This window comes from Excalfactoria chinensis, chromosome 10 (genome assembly GCF_039878825.1).
Source record: "Excalfactoria chinensis isolate bCotChi1 chromosome 10, bCotChi1.hap2, whole genome shotgun sequence".
Lineage (NCBI taxonomy): Eukaryota > Metazoa > Chordata > Aves > Galliformes > Phasianidae > Excalfactoria > Excalfactoria chinensis.
In genome coordinates, this window is record NC_092834.1 from 1,381,604 (window position 1) to 1,401,785 (window position 20,182).

General features: G+C 46.1%; 2 protein-coding genes across 2 annotated transcripts in view; both read right to left on the reverse strand.

Annotated features, from left to right (window-relative positions):
• Positions 1 to 9,304, reverse strand: part of MAP2K5 (mitogen-activated protein kinase kinase 5) — a 108,687-nt gene extending 99,383 nt beyond the window's left edge. The window contains exons 1-3 of the mRNA XM_072345419.1: positions 9,103 to 9,304; positions 5,113 to 5,161; positions 488 to 555 (exon numbers count right to left, since the gene is read on the reverse strand). Coding sequence (XP_072201520.1) covers positions 488 to 555; positions 5,113 to 5,161; positions 9,103 to 9,240 — 255 coding nt within the window. The 5' untranslated portion in view covers positions 9,241 to 9,304. The remainder of the gene's footprint in view (positions 1 to 487; positions 556 to 5,112; positions 5,162 to 9,102) is intronic.
• A 7,879-nt stretch (positions 9,305 to 17,183) lies between these two features.
• Positions 17,184 to 19,535, reverse strand: C10H15orf61 (chromosome 10 C15orf61 homolog). The gene is made up of 2 exons (XM_072345420.1): positions 19,185 to 19,535; positions 17,184 to 17,880 (listed from the first exon to the last, which is right to left on the reverse strand). Exons 1-2 carry the CDS (start codon positions 19,513 to 19,515, stop codon positions 17,753 to 17,755), a joined length of 459 nt encoding a protein of 152 aa, XP_072201521.1. The 5' UTR covers positions 19,516 to 19,535; the 3' UTR covers positions 17,184 to 17,752.
• Positions 19,536 to 20,182: the final 647 nt, after the last annotated feature.

A 20,182-nucleotide genomic window follows, 5' to 3' on the forward strand; every position in this document is an offset into this window, starting at 1 on the left:
GATACAGACAGGCACATTTCTCATCCTAAAAAACAAGAAAGTGTGTCTTTAAATCCTCTATGAATACTGAGCCTGCAGCTACAATGAAACTCCTCGGTGAGGAGGGGTGAAACAGTCTCCAGATGAAAGTAGATTTTGAAAAATTTTTAGAGCCCAGGGGTTCATTTTTAATGAGCCGTTACTTTAAGTACTGCATAAAAAATACAAGAAATTGATAGTCCATTTAGCCTGCACTATACCTAATGCAAAAGTCATTAAGATGCATTATTCTTAATGTTTATGATATGATCAGTAAGTGTACGAGTCTTTTTTTTTTTTTAAAAGTCAAGCATGACCATACATCTCACATGACAGAGTTTTTAAACACCTACCCTTAGTATTACACTGTGAATGCTGCAGCTCACGTTAATGACCTGATATGTGCAAAAACACAGGGACAGAAGCTGATAAACAGGGAAAGCGCCTACATTTATCATACTGTACCTACATAGGACAGCATGGCCTTCATTTCTTCATCACTTCTGACAGTAATCCGATCACCGTCCTCATCTTCATCTAACAAAGAAATGCATTACATCGTGAACAACACAATAGGGAGATCGACATATTTAAATCCAAGGGTGGCTGTTTTTTGTGCCTGGACACTTTCAAGTCAATGAGAATAAGAACATAAGCCAACCACACAGGCAACTAAGCACTCAGGGAATAATAACACACAGTGATTTCAAATATTAATTAACAAAGATAACAATTAGATATAAAAGGGAAGCACAAATGAAACACTCAGAACATTGCAAGAATTCTTCTACTGCCAGAACCTCTCCAGAAGCTAAGAATCCCACACCAAACCCCTTTGAGCAGCTATTCCAACACAGCAAACACAAAGCAAGGCTTCAAGTGTTCTGATTCACCCAGAAGGACTCAAGTTCAGGCAGAAGTTAATTATTATCATGCTGAAATTTATAGCGATCTGTTTTCCTTCCAGAGAAGCTCTCTGCTCTCACTGCTGTCCTCAACAACCTCAGCCCCCCCTGCCCGATGCTAAGGCCCTCTCACCCATATTACCCCTACAACACTGAGATTGACTTAAACTGTAGCTTAGAAGCGGGCACAGGTCTACACATTTATAGAGGGAAATACAATTACAGCAGTTGGTGTTTTTGACCATGGGGCAACCACAGCTCCATGGTGAGAGCTCTTGACACAGGGACAAAGCACTTATGGCCTCGAGGCTCTGCTGCACGGACAGAATCAGAGCAAAGGTTGGAGAGGCTCCAACAGAGCAAAGTGTTTAGAAAGAGTAGTAAATATGAAGGTGTAGAGGAAGAGCCATCCCAAAGACTGGCAGGATCCAGCAGGTGCAGGTGCACCAAGGGGATAAATCCCCCCTACCAGCACCAGCTGGAACAGCAGCGTGCTCTGGCAGCACACACTGTGCTTGCTGCAGCAACCAGCCCCTGTCCTCTCCTCCAGCCCCAGAGAACAGCTCAGTTTGCACACACTCAGCACCAGGAGAGCTGCACGAGGCACCGGCTGTGGGCACAGACCCCTCCCTTCCAAACCCATAACAAGACGTTCATTTCTTTTTATTGCTCCAGCTTTGGGGAGAAAGGAGGGCTTAATGATCTGTCTCCAATTTTTGCTGCAATCTAAATATCTGCCTTAGATACTTATAAAAAAGCAATGCGTGTTGGTGCACACCCCTGTTTTACAGTCATTTTTTTCCCCTTGGACCGTAGGCCTTTTTGGTTAGAAAGCATCTGTTGTAACGAATCTCAGACCCACCTGAGTTGGGAGACCTGAAGTATTACAAACCCCTACTGAACACCAAAAGGTGAGGATACAGAGTGAATGAATTATACCTGTTTGGCAGGGGGTTGGACTCAGTGATCTCTTGAGGTCCCTTCCAATTGCTGTGATCCCGTGACATGGATTTGGGACTGGAGCAGATATGCTCCTGCTCACTCTGGGACATGAGCAGAGGCTGAAGTCTGTCTGCAGCTCTGCTACATGTGCTGCCTGCAAATGGCCCTCACACACCTCATGAAAGGTGACTCTGCCCCCCTGGATGAGAGCTCACTCCTGCATGAGAATCTGGGAACAGACCTATGTCAACAAATTAAGATTCCCCTGAGGAAAAGAGTTTGTTCATTCTGGCTCTGAAAACCAAGCAGCTCATTCTGAGGATGCAGAGAAATGCAAAAACAACGCAGAGGAGAAAATACAAGAGACAAATAAGAGAGAAAATAAAAGTAGCATAAAAAACCCTCAGAATTGCATTTTTAAAACATACCAGGAAAGAGCTATGGGCCACTGGAACACGAAAGCTGGATGAAGAACTAGATGGCACAGCCGTGTCCTACAAGAGCCTTGTGGAACTTTAACTGATGGATTGCCAGCTTGCTACAACTACTTGCTGAGGTTACCAGCCTGCAGCGAGCCATGACTGATGAAAAGATTAAGAAGAGTTAGCGAGTTGAAACGCAATGCTTCCTCGCCTGGAAACATTTTAGGCAGAGGGGAGGAGGAGCTGCAGAACTGCTCACTGGCCAAAGCCCAAAGCACAGCCGTGCTGCAGGAGCAGAACTGAAGGAGCTGCTGTACAGCGAGCGCAGCCACTGCATCAACAAAGAGGAACTGGAGTAAAAAACAAAAGAGGAAAACATATGTCAGAGATAAATGCCTCTAGACAGGCTTGTTTTGAGGCAACAAACTGAGCCGGGACCACCGAAAAGAAAAAATAAAAGCTGGAAAACTCATAGAGCACAACTGCAAAGCATTTCTAAACATCACATATTACTCCTTTCAAATGAGAAGAAATTAACTGCAGAGTTCTCTGAGTTATACAAGTCTTGATAACAGCACAAAGAGAATAAACCTAATGTAAAACGTGTGGATGAAAAAGCAGGAGCTGTAACCTGGCATTAGAAAAGCAAACTCTAAAGTAGTCAGGCAACGTTTGAAAAGAGCAAAACCAGATGAGAACGTATTCCTGTCTTCTGTGCAGAATCCCTTGCTGCCCTACCATAGCAGGCGCAGCCCCAAACTAGCCAGACAGAATGCACCGGTTCACAAAGATTTCCAGGCTTCTCTACTTGCCTAGAGCACAGCAATGTGATTTTCCAGCACATTAGGGAAGCAAAAGTAGAACCAAAAAATCCCACGTACTGGCTGGATTTTGCTAATGTCACTTAAAATGGAGGAAGAAATCCTAGCAAGATACCGAATAGCGTGCAGCAGATGGTAAACAAATATTATGAAGCAATCTTCACAAAATCTGCAGCGTGTCACAAATGCACAAAATGGCAGAGTTTGGATAAAAGGATCATAACAGGCCATATGTTGTTAGCGATTTTATTTGTAGCAATGTGTGATACGGTGCTGAAATCCACATAAAGGTCCAATAGCAGGAGAAGCACAGCCCCAGGTACGAGCCGCAATGGGCGATGCACTGTAGATAACAATAACCAAACAAACAGCTGAGGAGGCTACACGGGATGGCAATTATCCACATCTGAGGAAGCAATGAAGCAGGTGAGAATGAAGCTTAAGCTGGAAAAATCCAGGCATCCGATATGGATAAAGTAACCAGAAAAATCAGGCATCAATATACATAACATATTTTAGATGCCAGTTAAATGGCAGGGGGAATGGTTTTGTGCAGATGTAAATGACAGACTAGAGACATGAACTGAAAGCACAGAAGCAGATGTTGGAAGACACGATGAAATAAGTATTTCCAGGAAAGTTCTACACATGGTACCATTAATATGGGCTACTGCCCTGATGGCACTGGCTGCTACTGGTGCATGAAGTTCAAAGAGAGCTAATGGGCGATGGGGGAGGGATGTTCAGCAAAATAATACAATAACAAATCATATTAAGAAAATTGAAAAAGGCAAGGGCTGGAGACATGGACAGTTTCCATTCTTAGGTCTCTGGTATTTTAGGAGAGCAAAACACAAAGGTGAAGACAACAACGGAGAGCACTAAGTAGTACTTGAAGGCTCACAGAACAATTTCCTTTGATTATCCACGCTCGGAGTTCACCTTAAGGCCCTGAAAAAGGGAGAAATGGTAACAAGAATGCCAGGCCCTATGCTGTCCTGTCTGCCTTCACCTTCAGCATCGCTACCTGTCTCCCCTTGGCACCTTATTACTCTTCAGACAGGACCATCCTCCAGGGGATCCAGTCAAAAATAGGAAGAGTGCTGAGAGCAGAGCTGAAATGGTGCTGATTGAGTATGTCAGCATTGGACTAAATTCACACTAACACAGCCACTGAGAGCTCTTCTAGCTCAACAAAAGCACAACACAGCTCCATACACCAGGTATAAGTGCCAGCAGGGACAACCCCAACCTTCAGCTTGCTCTGAGCCCACACACAAGCTGTTCTGCTCAACCAGACCCAAGGGGCCCTTCAGAAGTTCTCCCCTCTCCCAGGTCTGACCAGCTGGCACATCCTGCAGCTCTCGTACCTCCTTCAGGAGCCGAAGCTCAGTAGCAGAGACACCATTAGCAGGCACTGTGGCAACGGGTTGATGGTTGGACCTGATGATCTTACAGGACTTCTTCAACCTTACTGATTCTATTCTATGCATCCACACCTCCTACTCTCGCACACGAGGGAGGTAACAGGGAGATGGCATATAGAGCCTGCACCCAGCAGAAGGAAAAAGTGAAACAATTCCCCCTTACTAGCAGAAATGTTTAGTACAAATACAGCCGTGCTGCCATATTGGATAATAAAATTCTATGTTGTGCCATATTTCTGTAAAAACTACCACTCCTTTGATTTCTTCCACGAGATGATGAAATTTGCAACTCAGACCCACAGGTACTTTATACTTTTCATTTAATTCAAGCAATATAATTGCAGTGAGGAATAAGAGCATGGGAAGGTCATGCTGGTAATTAAAGCTGTATTGTGGAAATATGCTCACTCAAGTTGTGATTAAATAATAAAATATTACTTAGTCAAGTATCGTCATTAAATTTGCATTACTGCATAAATATTTAACTGTAACATATAATGAACATAAACATTATTTATTTAAAAAATGACAACCCTACAATGCAACCAAGAAGCCCGTTTATACAAGTCATACTTACACTCAAATGCTGTTGTCGTTGCATCTGGCAGAACTTGACCGATGACATCCTAAAATGGAAAGAAGAATTAGCTACATAGCAAAGGGGAAACGCCTGAGACGACTCAGAGTAAATCATCCTAACTGCTCCCCAGCTGCAGGCAGGAGACCTGGAGCCCTGTGCCTCACCACCGCCCCAAAACCACCGACTGATCAGTGCACACCACAAATCAGTGCAAATCACTGCTCTCTCCCCCCTCCGCTCCACGTTACCTCCAGGAACACCTTTTTCTTTTTAAATAACTCAATCATAATTGCAAACAAACCAGTTGTCATCCGCTGCTGCAGTTCAACGGATCAATTTTTACCCGTGGGTTATGGAAAAAACGTACATCTAACTCATGGATGTCATAAAAACAGAGCTTTATGAATAGCTTTTAAAGTGAGAAAGCAGTTTTTCTATCTCAGTCCTCCTGCACTGCCCTGAGTGCTGCAAGGAGAGCTCTCCACACGCTCTGGCCCTGCAGGGTGACCTCACTGCACACCTCAATCCCCCATACCATAGCTCAGAAACATGGGGCGGCATCCACAGTCCTGCTTTGGACCAAACACAAACCCTTTCTCTACAGCTGAAGTTGCATATTGCAAACTGCTCTCCCCCCCCTCTCTTTTTTCCTTCCCTGAAGTCTTCACCCCCAGCACTCACTCAGAATACAGTGAAACATTCTGCTGGGACTGAAGTCATCCCGGCCTCCCAGTGCATGTGCCGTTGTCAGCTCGGCGCGGCTGCAATATGTCATGTCGGGGCATGGCAGAAATGCACAGCATGGTTTTCTCCTTCCTGCTGCCTGATTTCTCATGTCAGGCAGCCTCTCTGCTGACAGCGTCACAAAGTGATTAGAAATTAATGCACAGCAATATTTATTGCGGTACGTGCACTGTGAGCTTCTCGGGGTGCTAAGCACTCCCCGTGTCAAAGCCTTAGCAATCACTGTCCTGTCACTTCTGTTTTCTCCATATCCTTCATCTGAATGCAGGAAATTAAACATTCCGTGCAATGTTAAAGAGACACAATTAATATAATGAGAAGCAACAAAGATTTCCACAGAGCTAACTGAAGCAAACAATATTTCTCAAAACTTTCTCCTGCCTCCCCGTTTCAGATGCTAAAATGAACGAGCTGTCATTTAAGCTATTAATTTGATGCAAAAAGACAAAAGCTGTGCAGTACAGCTTACCCAGTGATTCCAGCCACAGAGACTGGAAATCCAGCAGACCACAGCAAAACCCCAAATGCTGCCACATTAACCCAAATCCTTCTGGCTAAATGGATGGACAGCTCTATAGGTACTCGGCCAAAAGCCGGATGAGCTGCATCCCTTCGTCCCTAACAAGAAATTAGAGAAGACTGTGATGTTAACTAATTATTTCTAAATCTGTTTAGTTAAACACTGAAAATTCCTCGGCAAACACTCTTTAATTGCATTAGGCTTAAGCCACTTGTAAAACATCAGTGGGGGAGCACACGGAGAGTTGCATTACAGGGAGGTAAAATTGGGTATGAGAAAAGCAGCCGGCTGGGGATGGTTGCAGATTGAGAGGTGTGTAAATATGGCACGGGGGGGGACAGGCCCCCAAGGTCTGCCAGGAGAGCTCTGCAACTCCCTCAGCTGCGATGGCACTGCGACAGTGACGGTAAATTCTTTTATAATGTCCCTTCCTTTATTCAGAGACTTCTTTAAAACGAGTAACGACAGCGTATCGCTCCAGAGCTGCTCACAGCCTTACACCAACAGTGGAAAAGACCCCACCACCAACCACACAGCAATTGCAATGGTTTTCTACGATCACAACAGAGATAGCAAGGAATAAAACACCGTGGCTCGCAAGCAATTGCTCCAATAGGATCACATGTGACAGCTTCTGTTCCACCCTACAAAATGAAAAGCCTCCAACAATGAGCAGAAATATCAGGGAAAGGGCAGCCAAAAGGAATTCCGTCAAATCCGCCCTCCAGCAGAACTGCTTATCTTGGGGAGCAGCAAGTGCGAAAGCACGGCCTTTAGGAACAGCACAAACACTGAGACCATGGACTCCGTTCTCTGATCAGTTAGAGCTCATCTCGTCTCACTGTGACACCATGAAGTTATCCTGAATTAACACCAAGCACTTAAATGCTCTGCTGACGGCTCAGGCAAATGAACCCAGACAGTCTGATGAGAAAAATCAGCTCATTGTAATTCATTTAGTGGTGCCTTTAAAATAAATCTGTTTACTGGTAACTCACAGGTCTGCAAAGCTGATACACGCCGAACATATTTAAAGTGACATCATGAAGAACAAGTTCTTAGCACCCACTTCAGGGAAGTAATCAAGCAAATGCCCAACCTGAATACAGCAGCAGTGGCACCGCAAGGCACAGCCCTGCTGCAGCCAGGCCAGGGAGCAGCACCCACCTACAGCTAATAGGTGTGCATACAGGCTGCATGCTTTACTACCAGACATGGGAGACACAGGGAGCAGTGGGGCCTGACCAGAGTGTTGCTACTCCATAATTTAACAGGGAACATCTCTATTCTCTGCACTATCCTCAGTTGGCCCTCCATAAGCCCTCAGTGATAGTCTGTGAGGGGAAATCTTGACAAAGGTAGGAGGACAACAAAAGGTTTGTCCCACTTTAGCCCTCATCAACATCCGAGATTGCAACGCATCATCATCTGCTGACCCACTGGGACACAGCAGCACCACACATCCCCTCCTGCCAGCAGGATGTCACAGCTCCCCACTGTGTCCAGCTCTGACCACTGAGAATCAACAACACCAATGAATCTGTCCTCTTTCCTTGGCACATTTCAAACCAGGAACAACTCACTGGCTGCAAAGTGGGAAGCTCAGCTTGCTCAGAAGGGGAGAAACAGGTTTTCAAGATATCCAACAGATCTGCTATCTGGATGCAAGCAAATACCTAAGATGAGCATCAAAATCACATGTGGAAAGGGGAAGCATCAGAAGCCACCTGCTCACACAACTTCAGCAGTGCTGCAGAACAAAACCAGCAGTGCATTCATCACGTGCACCTGCAGATTTTGGCTTCAGAATGTGGATTTGTGTAACTGAAGCTTGCTGACCACAGGAACTGCCCTCAGCAGGAGGAAGAACACCCTGCATAACCCCCGGTATGGCACAGTCCCTCAGCATTGATTTGCCATGCACATTCAGTGACAGACCCCTGCGTAACTAAATAAATCAGCAGTGAAAGGAGTCAGCCCTGAGCAGGGATGCACCGAGCTGAAGAGCTGCTGACACACCCACCCTGACCTGCTCATTTTCCACACCACCGCCCTCAGGAAGCATCACCTCCATGTGGTTGCAGAGTGCTGACGGCGTGGATGGCTCCAGAGGCCGCACCAGGTCTGTACGTCCATCAGTTGCAGTGCCCAATTACACTTCAGGTGCTGAGGACACTGCTGGGCACCTTCAGGTCACTTGCCCAGCCACCAAATCACAGCTGTAACACCTGAACACCTCTCTAGGCTCACAAATTCCCCAGTAAATCACAGAATGGCTGGGGTTGGAAAGGACCTCCCAGATCACCAAAGCCAACCCATCCCCACCACACGCAGCAACCACATCCCCAATTAGGAGCTCTGGCTCCTGCTGCTTTAGCTCCAACAGCACTTGCTGTCATCCCACTTGATGAGCAGCTCCAGCATAAGGCCCACAAACCTCCGGCTGCTTTGTTGCCAAAGTGACACAATTCAGACTAAAAAAGATAACAGTTCCACTGAGCCGTGCCCACCACAGCGGTAGGGGCAGGGGGCTCACGGGCTTCAGCAACTCGAGAACAGGAAGAGCTTTCGCAGAGCCTCAGAGCAGCTCAGGGTTGAGGATTCAACCAGCCCATATTGCAGCGAGCAGTGCCAGCACCAAACCCAGCTCGACTTGGTGAGTATTTCCCCGTTTCGGTGGGCAGAAGGCGGCCGGCAGCCCACCCTCGGCGGCACCCACTCACCAGCACGTCCCTGAAGAGCAGCTGGGGCGCCGAATGCACGGTCCAGTCCACGGCCCCGCCGTCGGGGATCTTGATGCGGATCACCAGCACCTGGTGGGTCTCCATGGCGCGGGAGGGGCCGCAGAGCAGCCAGAGCATCCCCGCCCCGCCGGGCTCACATGCTGCGGGGCCGCGGGCCGGGGGTTGCCCTGCGGGGCCGGGGCTGCACCGCCTCCGCCCCTCCCCGCCCGCAGGAAGGACTCGCGGCCGCCCCGCTGCCCCGGAACCAAAACGGACGAGCGGGGAGGAGGAAAACGGGAAAAAAATGAGGAGGAAGGAAGGAAGGCGGCGCCATGTTGGGGGAGGCGCCATGTTAGGGGCGGCGCCATGTTGGGGGCGGTGTCTCCTGTCTGAGCGTTTTTGTCCCTATACTGTGCAGTTTGAGGACGAAAAGCGTTGTTGTCACGGCATTTCAGATTAGCGGATCTGCGCTAAATATAAAAAAAGCGTGGAAAACGCGTGGTACCGCCAGGCGCTCATAGTGACGGAGCCACCCCATGTGGTGGATCTCCCATAGAGCCTCCCAGGGCCTTTGCCCTCACAGTTTAAATGCACGACAGCCCCAAACCTGCTTCAGTGTGAGCAGAGCCTTACCCTGTGCATTTTATCATCATATCGCACATTATCTTGTGACAAACTGAAGCGTTTGGCTCACGTTACCAACTTCGAGGGGTAAAAAATGTACTGCCTGTTTAACTTCTGAAACACCTTCCTCACATTAGAAATCTATGCTGAGCTTTAGGGAAAAACAAACACCCAAACACCATAACCCTTCAATGGACATTCACCCAGCTGCATTCTCTCTGCTCAGTAACTCTAATTTAGTTCTGACACTGGAAACTAATAGAGCCCAGCTCCCAAACACCTGAGGAATCCGGGCTGCCCATTCAGACTTCCCTCTGTTCAGAAGGGCCTTTCACCTGTGCTCCCTCTGTGCCCTTCAATCACATTCATTTCAATCACATTCATTTCAATCACATTCATTTCGCAAAAAGTTCAAGGATTCCAGAAAGCCCCAGGAAAATAATAATAATAAAATAACAAAGCAGTCTGGTTTCCCCACTAAATCCAGATGTCACGCTGTCAGTGAGACATACGCATGGGTTTCCTATTTGTAATTATGTATTGGATGTTACTGTCTGCACACAATGACATAACATTCAAAACCTGCAAAGGAGCAATATATCAGGTCTTTAATTACAGGAGGATCACGCAGCCCAGGACTTCAGTAAATTCCATGTTTATCTGTGCAGGGGAAGAATCCTCCGTCAGTGCCACAGCTCCCAGGCTGGCGGTGTGCTACAGGCGCAGGAGCAACCATCTCAGAGCAGTCTGCTGCTGCTCTCTGCTGCTTCCCGTTGCCGGTGGAAAGGACAGCAGAGATGTGGAGATGGTGACATGAAGAAAATGCATCTCTGTTTTCAAGGAAAAGCAAAATGCTGACACAGAAGAATACTAAAATCGCTAACATTGCCATGCTGCGGGATCTCAGAGAAGCATCAGTGAGTGGTATGGCAATAATGCTGTACCCACTGATTCCCTGCAACGTGGTTATCACAGTAACTTGCGAGGTCCTCAAGAAGTAGGGCACTAAGTTATTACTTGTTTCCCTTCCTGATTCCCACTGTGAAGGAAGTTATCTAACACACTCATTTTCCATCTTTTCCCTACCACAGGCACAACATAATGAAGTTTCAAGTCCCAATACCAAAACTCCATAGAAAAAAGAGGAGGGTAAGAACGATCTGACTGCTGGCCCAACTCTTGCATATTGCTGTTCTAGCAGGTTTTTTCTCCCTGTTTTCCTTGCTGTTGGTTTAGGGATGGATGAGCTGAATCTCTGGAGTGAATCAGGCCAATGCAGACATAACACAGTGCTCAGAGCTCACCCAGTCCTCCCTACGCTGCATTTCCTTGCCTACACACTGCATGCTGGCTTTGCACTGACCCTTACAATGCCCCCACTGCAGATCTCCAGCGATGATGAAAGCAGGTGGATTCTGCCAGTTGCAATGTACAGTATGTATGAGGCTGTATGAGGAGCTGAAGAACATTAGAACAGGGATTAGAATCCCCAAATAATTCCTATGTGTGACCACTGGGGAGAAGGAAACGAGGCTCAGGAAGGAAGCGGAGCATGAGGCAGAGCCAGGAAGTCCTGTGTGCTCATTAGAGCTCCCACAGAGCATCGGGGGAATTCTAACCTTCATGCTGCTAAGATTTCCTGCACCAGCTTCGACATAGCTATTAAACATAAGACAGCATCAGCCCTTCATCTCTTAAAGAAAACCGGCACCTGGTCAATGGCTTAGTACTTTTTTATATTGTTTCTTAAATTCTTACAGGATTAATACATAACTTTCTATGTCAGTAAACATACCACAGTGAAATTCACTCTCTCCTTCACACATCTTCAGACTGCTAGCGCATGCAGCAAGCGCAATTCCCTTAGGCTTATGAAAAAAGTAGGTCAAGTGTCCAGCCTTTCCAAACACGTCTTTCTTCTCTAAAAATGCATCTCCCAGGAGAGAATCACCCAAGTGTACCAGCCTGATAGCTACAAGTATAAACGGGCATCCCTTAAAGCCTGCTCTCCAAAGTTGCACAAAAGCAGCTGCTTTCCTTCCAGGCTCTCTCAATGCCCTTTATGTTCATTTTGCAAGGGCTTAAACAGGCAGAAGCCCACTGCACACTGCAGACACAAAGCAGCGCAGCTAAGAGGCAAACAGCTGCTTGCAAACCAAAACTGTGTACATGAATTCACCTTACTTTCAACTCAGCGGGAGCAGAATCTGGCCTCACAGAGATCTCTGAAAACTCTCATTGTAAATTCCTCTTGAGTTGAAAAAGAAACCCAAAGCTATGAAGCTGGTGTTTAGAGCCCTTGCTTGAAATTATAAACATACTCTAAAATAAAGAACACAGACATGCTTTATGCAAAATAAAATTAATACTCTGTAAGGGCCACATATGATGCACAATTACTGAAAAATTACAGCACAGACCAGTTGGAGGGAGTCAAAGTGGCTGTGTATCATTAAGGGTATTGCTGTACCCACCAAACCAGCTTCAGGGGCTGCATAATTGTTTCCGTCAACCTATAAATTCTTGAGTAACAACAAAATTATTGTGATTTTTCTTGCTAAATAATTCATACATCACAAAGCATATCTACAACCAGGCCCATGAATCACTAAGCATAGAACCATCAGACGTAACGGCATTTCTTCCTTTGAGAAGCAGATCTGACTCTGTAATATATATTTCTAATTTTGCTTACCATTTTCCAGTGTTCTTTAGAAGCTGTCTATTCTGAAACTGGCATTTCAAAATTGAAAGTTTCCCTGATCAGACTTTTTGTCTGAAGGACTGCTCTGAACCATCTTTTACACTTAGAATTCTATTAGCATTATTAACATCATTGAAAGTAAGACATTGGTTTTATAACTGACTAGTACAAGGCTTATAAACCGTGCTATTAAAGTCTAAGCCGCACACAATCTACCTTACCAAGCAAGTAGCAACCATGACACTTCCAAAGTAACTGAGGCATAATACAAAGTACTGCATCGCTTCGAAGCTCAGTGGCTTTGACTCCATTTTTTAAACGCTGAATTGATTTATGTTTGGGTTTCCTATAAAACTGCCCCATGAAACTGCTAATAATGTGGATGGGTTCTGAGTGGGACTCAGACAAAAACCACCACCTCTTACAGTGCGGCAGAATGCGCCCATTATGTGGACTTCATTTCTTCCTCAAAACATATTGCAGTGCCTTTAGTAGAATATTATGATGTATTAGCATAAATAATTAAGGTTAAACTACAGTCATCTAGGAGTCATAAATATTTTGAGTAATAAATATACGAGCCTTCTTTATTGCAGCTGCGTTTATTCACTTACTAATTCACAAAGGTCAATAATTTACACTGACTTTCCTAATCATTAATGCATATTTTGGTGTCCTGCTGCACACATGCTTTATTTAAAAGACTTAATTGCAAGCGCAGCATTATTATTCTTTTCTAGAAATAGAAAAAAAAAATCTTTTAAATAAACCTGGAATATATGAGTGACAGTTTCTACTTTAAACCCCCCTTCCTCCATCTTTGCTTTTGCCACTTTTGCTTTGGCACATTAAAGCTGAAGGCATATCCCAGCAGCGCGTACCTGACATCCACCTCTCTAACTGTGTATTTCTCAGGAAAAAAAATTAAGGCAACTTACTCTTCCACAGTGAACATGATTAAGGAGTTACAGCAAAAGCCAATTTAATTTGAATGGCCAAAGTAAATAATACATGAAGCAGAATCTCCTTTGTTTCTGGCAAAGCTGGTGTAAATCAGAAGCCTAAAGGGCATTCAACTATAAAGAAATAAGCAAGTTTCATTCAATAATATCAAGGGTGTCTACAGTTATGGTTTGCAAAGAGATTGTGACAGTAACGATCTCTATGTTGGAGTTCCGTTCTCTAAGGTCACTACTTAGTCCATTCCACTTTTTGTTGTTGTTTTTTGACTATGGAATGATTCCAATAAATCCTATTTCCTCAATTTTAAGTTGCCACCAACTACGAGGACTGTGGCAAAACGCAGCAGCACTTCTCTATTGAGTGTGGGAAGAAAGCATTAGCGGTGGAAGAAACTTCAGCAGGTTTGAGAACACTTAAAACTCAACAGTACCAGGCTAAGGCAAGCAGCTTCTTAGAACCTACCAACTTCAGAGCGAGGACAAGCATACAAAAACAAAGCAACAAACCCAAAGGATTCCACCTGATGCTGCTATGTGCTCAGAACTGCAGCATTTCAGCCACAAAGCAAGCTATGGGTGGATGCACGTTCTGCTCAGCTGGATGACAGCTCCAGGTGGCTTCAGGCTCCTCAAAGACTGGAAAAAGAGCTGTAGGAAAAGACGGGCAATTCAGAGGAAGGGAACACCACTTCTACTTGAAACAACGTCAGAGAGCTGACAACAACTGGGAACATCACCCTGATGTGGATGCATCTAAGTTCAGCATTAATTCAGAGTGGAAAACAGCTAGGAACTTCAAGCTGAAAACGCATCCACTGGAAGATTATCAAGCACATCCTGTGAGAAAAGGAATGCCATTATACATAGCGAAAGATATTTAAGCACAATGAACTGCCTAGAGCCAGGTTTGCATTAGTAGTCACAAAACATTGTTAAAAAAAACATGAAAACACATCTTATTCCCCAATATCAGAAAACAGTATTTCTTGGGGTACTATCATTAGTGCTACGCAGTCTCTAGTGAAACATTTGTCAAACATACAAAAAGGTATAAAAGTGAAATATAGTAATTAAGACCCGGGCTTTATCGATTGTGTGGCTTAAGTAATTTTTCACTACAAACATAAGATTTAATAAGTATAAGTAGTTAAAGATCCTGAGTTGGCCGTAGTCATTAGCATGTAATTGAACTGGTAAAAAAGATCAGTTAAACCTATGTTGATTACCACCTTATCTTTGAAAGGCAATTAAGGACCTCAATCATTGCAACAAGATTTGATTGTGCAGCCTTTATTGGACATTGATCTTTCAGCAAAGCACAGTTACATTTTCCATTAATTTACAGTAGCGCAGTTTAACTCGGATACCTGAAACCACTGACCTAGGTAAGATGTAATGCTAAGCGCTCGTTTAGGTTAAGGTGCCCCCAGTAGTCATTACTGTTTCAAAGGACTGCTACAAGAAGCAGCTACCTGATCCTCCGGGCTTAGAGTAAGGTTTCATTTATCTGAAGTAGTTGTTAAGTGCGGTGAAACAAAGCTCTCTGCCTTTTTCTGTCATCTCTCACTCATTTAAACATCATCCTTGAGTACAGCAGAGATAATTAAGGCAAGAGTTACAAGATAAACTACACTTTGTTTCAAATGGAAAAGGAGCAGATCAAATTCACATAAAGTCATAAGGGTCACTTTGTAGTTCAATCATCTACACAAAAAAACATTGTAGTGTATGTTGCAAACACAATATATGCATAATACACAGAAAAAGAAGCCTGTTAAACAAGAAGAAAACTAGCCTGGATGGGAGGAATTCACAAAGCCTGGCTCCCTACAAGTTGGCCTCTTGAAGCCTTGTGGTTCCAAGACAACCCCAAAGGGCCTCAGAGGCAAGACAGAGCAGTTGGGTGTTACATGCACAAATCAATCAGCCTCTGAACAATCAAGCTGCTCATCTTTAAAGCCCTCTTCAAGGACACTCGGACTTCTCCACAAGGCGAGGCCTTGTCCCTCTCATCCAGGACTGTCCCTAAAGGAGCTGACAGCTACCAGGAGTTCCTGGCAACGAGGGTCAGAAAGATGAAAGAGAAAGGGCTCGGCTGAGCACTGAGCCATCCACCGCAGCATGCCAGCACTTCTGTCCTTGCTTGCCATTCCTGTGTTCCCCAGAGCCTAGCAGAGACTTTAGACAAGATGGTACCAGTCCAGGCCATTCATGTTTCTGCCTGGCATTCAGGCCAGAGCTCAAGATAAGTAACAAGAAAAGATACTAAGAAGCAGCCAGTCATAGCAAAAGGAGATCACATGGCAGACCATCCTTTCACCTTTGGTTGAACACAATGAAGCAGATATACGTTCATATTTGACAGCTATTCTGTTGTGGTTTAGTAATTTCTGTTATCCCTTCTAGCATGTTTTCCCTTTCAGGTACTGCAGCAAGTCACACGCAAGCCTCAGCAAAACGAATGAACGATGCTATGTTTGCACTCTGCCCTCAGACATCTTCTAGTTCATCCTTTAGCATGATCAGCTTCATAAGAGCAAGAGGTCTATTGATTTTCATGTAATACAAGAAAATATTACATTTGCTTAATTGTTACACGGTGAGATCATTGAACAAGAAATCAAGTCTCTATTTAATGCTGCAAGCAGCACAGAATTGCAGTAATCAATAGGGTAGTTTGTCAAAGACGTTCTCCAAGGAGACTCGCCCATCACCGTATGGACAAGGAGTCACGTTGCCTGCAGTTATTGAAAAACAGGTAAGCAAAGTCAGCAGTGCACATTATCAGAAATCAAACAAGCTGCAGTGAGTGGAGGTGCAACTCCAATAAAGAGCTGTATTTATAGTCTGGTAATTAAAAACCATTTTATCAACCTCGTGTTGAGACTAAACCTTTACAGCAGGATATTGACGAGATCCGCAGCAATGAATGAGCAGTATTTGACTCTAAACTTACGAGCTGCAGTTATTTAACTTTCTCCAATACAGCAAAAAGCAGTTCTAGAACAGCACTAACAGTCATTTTTATTATTAATGAGGTTTCTTATAATACTGTTTCTTCATCACCGAGACCCATTTAACTCGTGTCAAGAGTATTCACCAAGATTAAATACAACAGTGTGAGCTGCTCTGATTAAAGCATTACTTAGTGTTGCTTTTAGAAAACTGTACTGCTTCATTAAGTGGGGAACAGTTCCATTATCTGGAATTAAGTAAAAAAGTGTTTAAACTACATTATAGTGTAGCCATGGCTTGGCAATTATTTATTTAGGAATAGCGATTACCCTCCAAAAGCAGCACCTACTCACTTTGTATTTATCTTCCTACTTATGAAAGCCAAAATCGTAACTTCCATCACCGGACTCAGGATTTGGAATAGGCAGCATTACCCACCGGCATTAAAGCCAGTAATACCATCTGTACAGGTGCTTCTCTTCAAACTTTTAATCCATTAATTCCATATTTTCCAGTCCTTTAATAAGTCCATATAAGCTTTTAGGTTTTTTTTTTGGCCCATGTTTCCAGCTGAATTCAAGTCTTCCCACCTTTACCTTTGCCTGTTCTCACCTACAGCTGGAGAAATCATTTGCCTTCAACAGTACTGAGGGTCACGTTCTTATCATTCTTCTGCATTGATTAAAACCATCAGCAGTTTGTAAGGCAGTGCTGGGGACCATATTGTGACATTACTTTAGTTCTGTTACTTGCCCACAAACCAACCACAAGACGAGAAATACAATGTGCGTACCTGGAATTGAAATACTACCGAACAAAAAACCAGACCAGCCACAAAGCGTATTTGAGATACTTTATTTAAGCAGCACTCAAAGAAACGTGGTACCAAAGCCTTAAAACCTTCTCGGGGTACCTTTTCCAGAAGGGCTTCTGGCAGTGTTAGCAGCCAGTGCCATGGGCTCATTCCAGCCCTCTCACAACTGCAACCACTCTGACATTTCAAACCATCTGCCCAGTTGAGATTTAAGCAGCTCGGTGTTTTCAGAGGCAGCCTGAGAAGTCTCATGGACTCACAGCTTCCTTGCTCACATTGGTATCATTACCTTTTTAAATAATCAGAAGCTTCTTCAACAGCTCCGGTCACTGACTCACGTAAATTCTGACTCCCTTACAGATACCAGTTCTTCTCCCAAAGCTTCTACTTTTTCAACTTTACTATCCTCTCCAAAAACAAGCCTGTGACCAAAAAATTCCATGAAGCTTCTTGAGAACACAGTGTTAAGTCAAAGAACGCACCATGTAAAGACACAGAGCTGCCTTCAGTTCTGTTTAGGCAGCGAGAGCAGACGCCTGCAGCAGCTGTAACACGGAAACCCACCAACCGACAGTACTTGAGGGCACCATTTCAGTACATTGCACCTTCGTCTTCTTTATTTAGAAAATAAATAGTAACCGGGCCGTGACTGGTGTGAACAGTCTCTGTGACACTGACAAAGAACCAGGAGCCAATTCCATACAGTAAGGTTGGGATGCCTATGAAAAGACAAAAACACGTTACATACGAAGACAGCAAGCCAGGAAAATCAAGCCTGATGATTAACAGTAAAGAATTCAGATATGAAATAGAGGAAAAGCATTCCTGTAAAGCTGTCCTAATAACATTCTGCCCTTACTGAAATGCTTACAAGAGGTGTGCACACCTTGTGTGCGAAAGGAACAAGGCTCAGAAAGCAGCGTCAGAAGAGCAGCACACAGCAGATGAAAATGGGATGGAAGCGGTGAAATGTGACATGCACCAAGTCTGAAAAATCCAACCACACACCCACAGAAACGCAGCAGATACCAGCTGGGTCCTGCTGGGTGCGAGGGGGGGTGAAAGCAGGAAGAACCGGCGCTGAATGCACAGATCAATGAGAAGCTGCTTTGAGGAAAAATGAGATGAGCAGCCACAACTACAAACAGTGCCATCATTTTTAACACTGCTGAATTACCACCTGCTGCAGACAATATTTCACCTAATACGGGATTAAAACATGGAGATGGATTTAGGCCTCCAATGCAGTACGACAGAGCACTGACTTTAATGTACTCTGAGTTACTGAAATGCTTCAACTAGATTCTCAATAGAGACGGGCTGACATTCCAGCCGTGCTCAGCCATCATTTCAATGGCCCACACAGCAGCTGCAAAGAGAAAGGTCTGACTGTAGGGGGGGGATAAAATCAGATGAAAAGTTGTTAGAGGAAAAGAAAATACTCAACCTCTGTAGTTCTGTTTTGTCACTAAGCCTGGTAGAGAGCGTAGAAGAGCAGGAGCAGGGAATTACTGAGGGCGGGCAAAGCGAAGGAGGATCTCTCTTTAAACTGAATATAAGAACGCAGAACTGATGGAGCCGGCTATTGAAATGCAGGCAGCGTTGTCTCTGCAGACAAAGTTCTGCTACGTACCCGCACACCTCAGGACATTCACTTTAAAGCAATGCTGTCGGTGTGTTTTCAAAGACCTGGCGGTACCGATTCAGCTTCTTTATTTACAAGCGCGGGCGCTGCCGGGCTCATCCCGCACGGCCCACGGCACGCGGCCATCAGCGCGGGTCCCTCCTCAGAAACGAAGCGCCGCGCTCCAGCGCACCGCCCGCTCACGGGGCGGCCGTTCACCGCGGGGACAGCGCGGCTTTCCGGGCGGCGAGATGAGCGACACCGCGGGACGGCAGAGCGACAGGCGGCCCCGCGGGGAGCAGCACACGGCAGCTCAGGCAGCCCGGCACCGCTCGGGGCCGTCACGGAGCGGCAGCGCCGGGGGAGGGCGGGCCGCGGGGCCGGGCGTCGCGCACTCACCGGCGTTGAGCACCTTGAGGGCGGTGAAGGCGGCGTTCTGCAGCGCCAGGTCCTGCGGGGCGGCCCGAGAGCAGTGGTACTTGACGAAGGGGAAGCAGCCGGTGCGCAGGACGTGGTAGTTGGCGCCGTCCACGGGCCAGTTGAAGTGCGAGAGGCCGAACTGGTCGTTGCGCACCGCGCTGTACTTAACGCAGTACGACGTCCAGTGGGGCAGGCCGCGCTGCCGCAGGTGTTGGCTCAGCACCTCCGAGGCGTCGGGGCGGGCCGAGGCGGCCTTCCCGCACAGCAGCAGCCCCACGGCCGCCTCGTGCAGCCGCCGCGCCGCCTGCATCCCGCGGGCCGCTCCGCCCCCCCCGGCGGGCACGGCCGGCGCGCGTGCGCGAGGACGGCGCGCTTCCCGCGCATGCGCCGGCGGCGCTTCGGCGTTGGGCGGGAAAAGGCGGCGAGCGGCGGCGCGATGCTGCGGCGTGAGGAGATGCGTGTGGAGCCGGGGGTTGAAGTGCCGTCCGGTACAGCCAAAACACGGCCTGCTTAGTTACTGCAGCGCAATGCGTGTCTGTGAGACCGGTGATTATTAACCATCACACTCACCTCCCATCACTGATAGAGCACAGAGCTCTCTGGGGGATCTTTATTAGTGAGGACGGCAGAGCTGTGTGACATTGTGAGAGGGACCTCAGGGTTACCCCGGTGAGCCCGCACTGCATCCTGCCCTGCAGGCACTGGGGGTTTCTAACGGCGTTCCTTCAAGATGTTTTGCTGTTAAGGAACGAAGGAAGGCAGGATTGTTCAGCTCCAGCTGTATCCTTGCTGAGCCAACATGCCCCACATGGGCTGAAGGACCACCTGCGTTTCCCAGAGCACAGCAGAACGGTTCCTGCTTAGCGATACTCCAGAATCAGGACCAAAATTCCCATCTCTTAGAGGTGAAGCCGGTTTGCTTTCAGCAGACTTCCATTAACACTTACCTTCACAATTAAGGTCTCTATCCATGTTGG

Coding starts and splice junctions, on each gene's coding strand:
- C10H15orf61 (XM_072345420.1), bottom strand. CDS start 19,515: ATGCAGGCGGCGCGGCGGCTGCACGAGGCGGCCGTGGGGCTGCTGCTG. Junction 17,881..19,184: donor CCTCAAGGTGCTCAACGCCG/GTGAGTGCGCGA, acceptor GTCTTTTCATAG/GCATCCCAACCTTACTGTAT.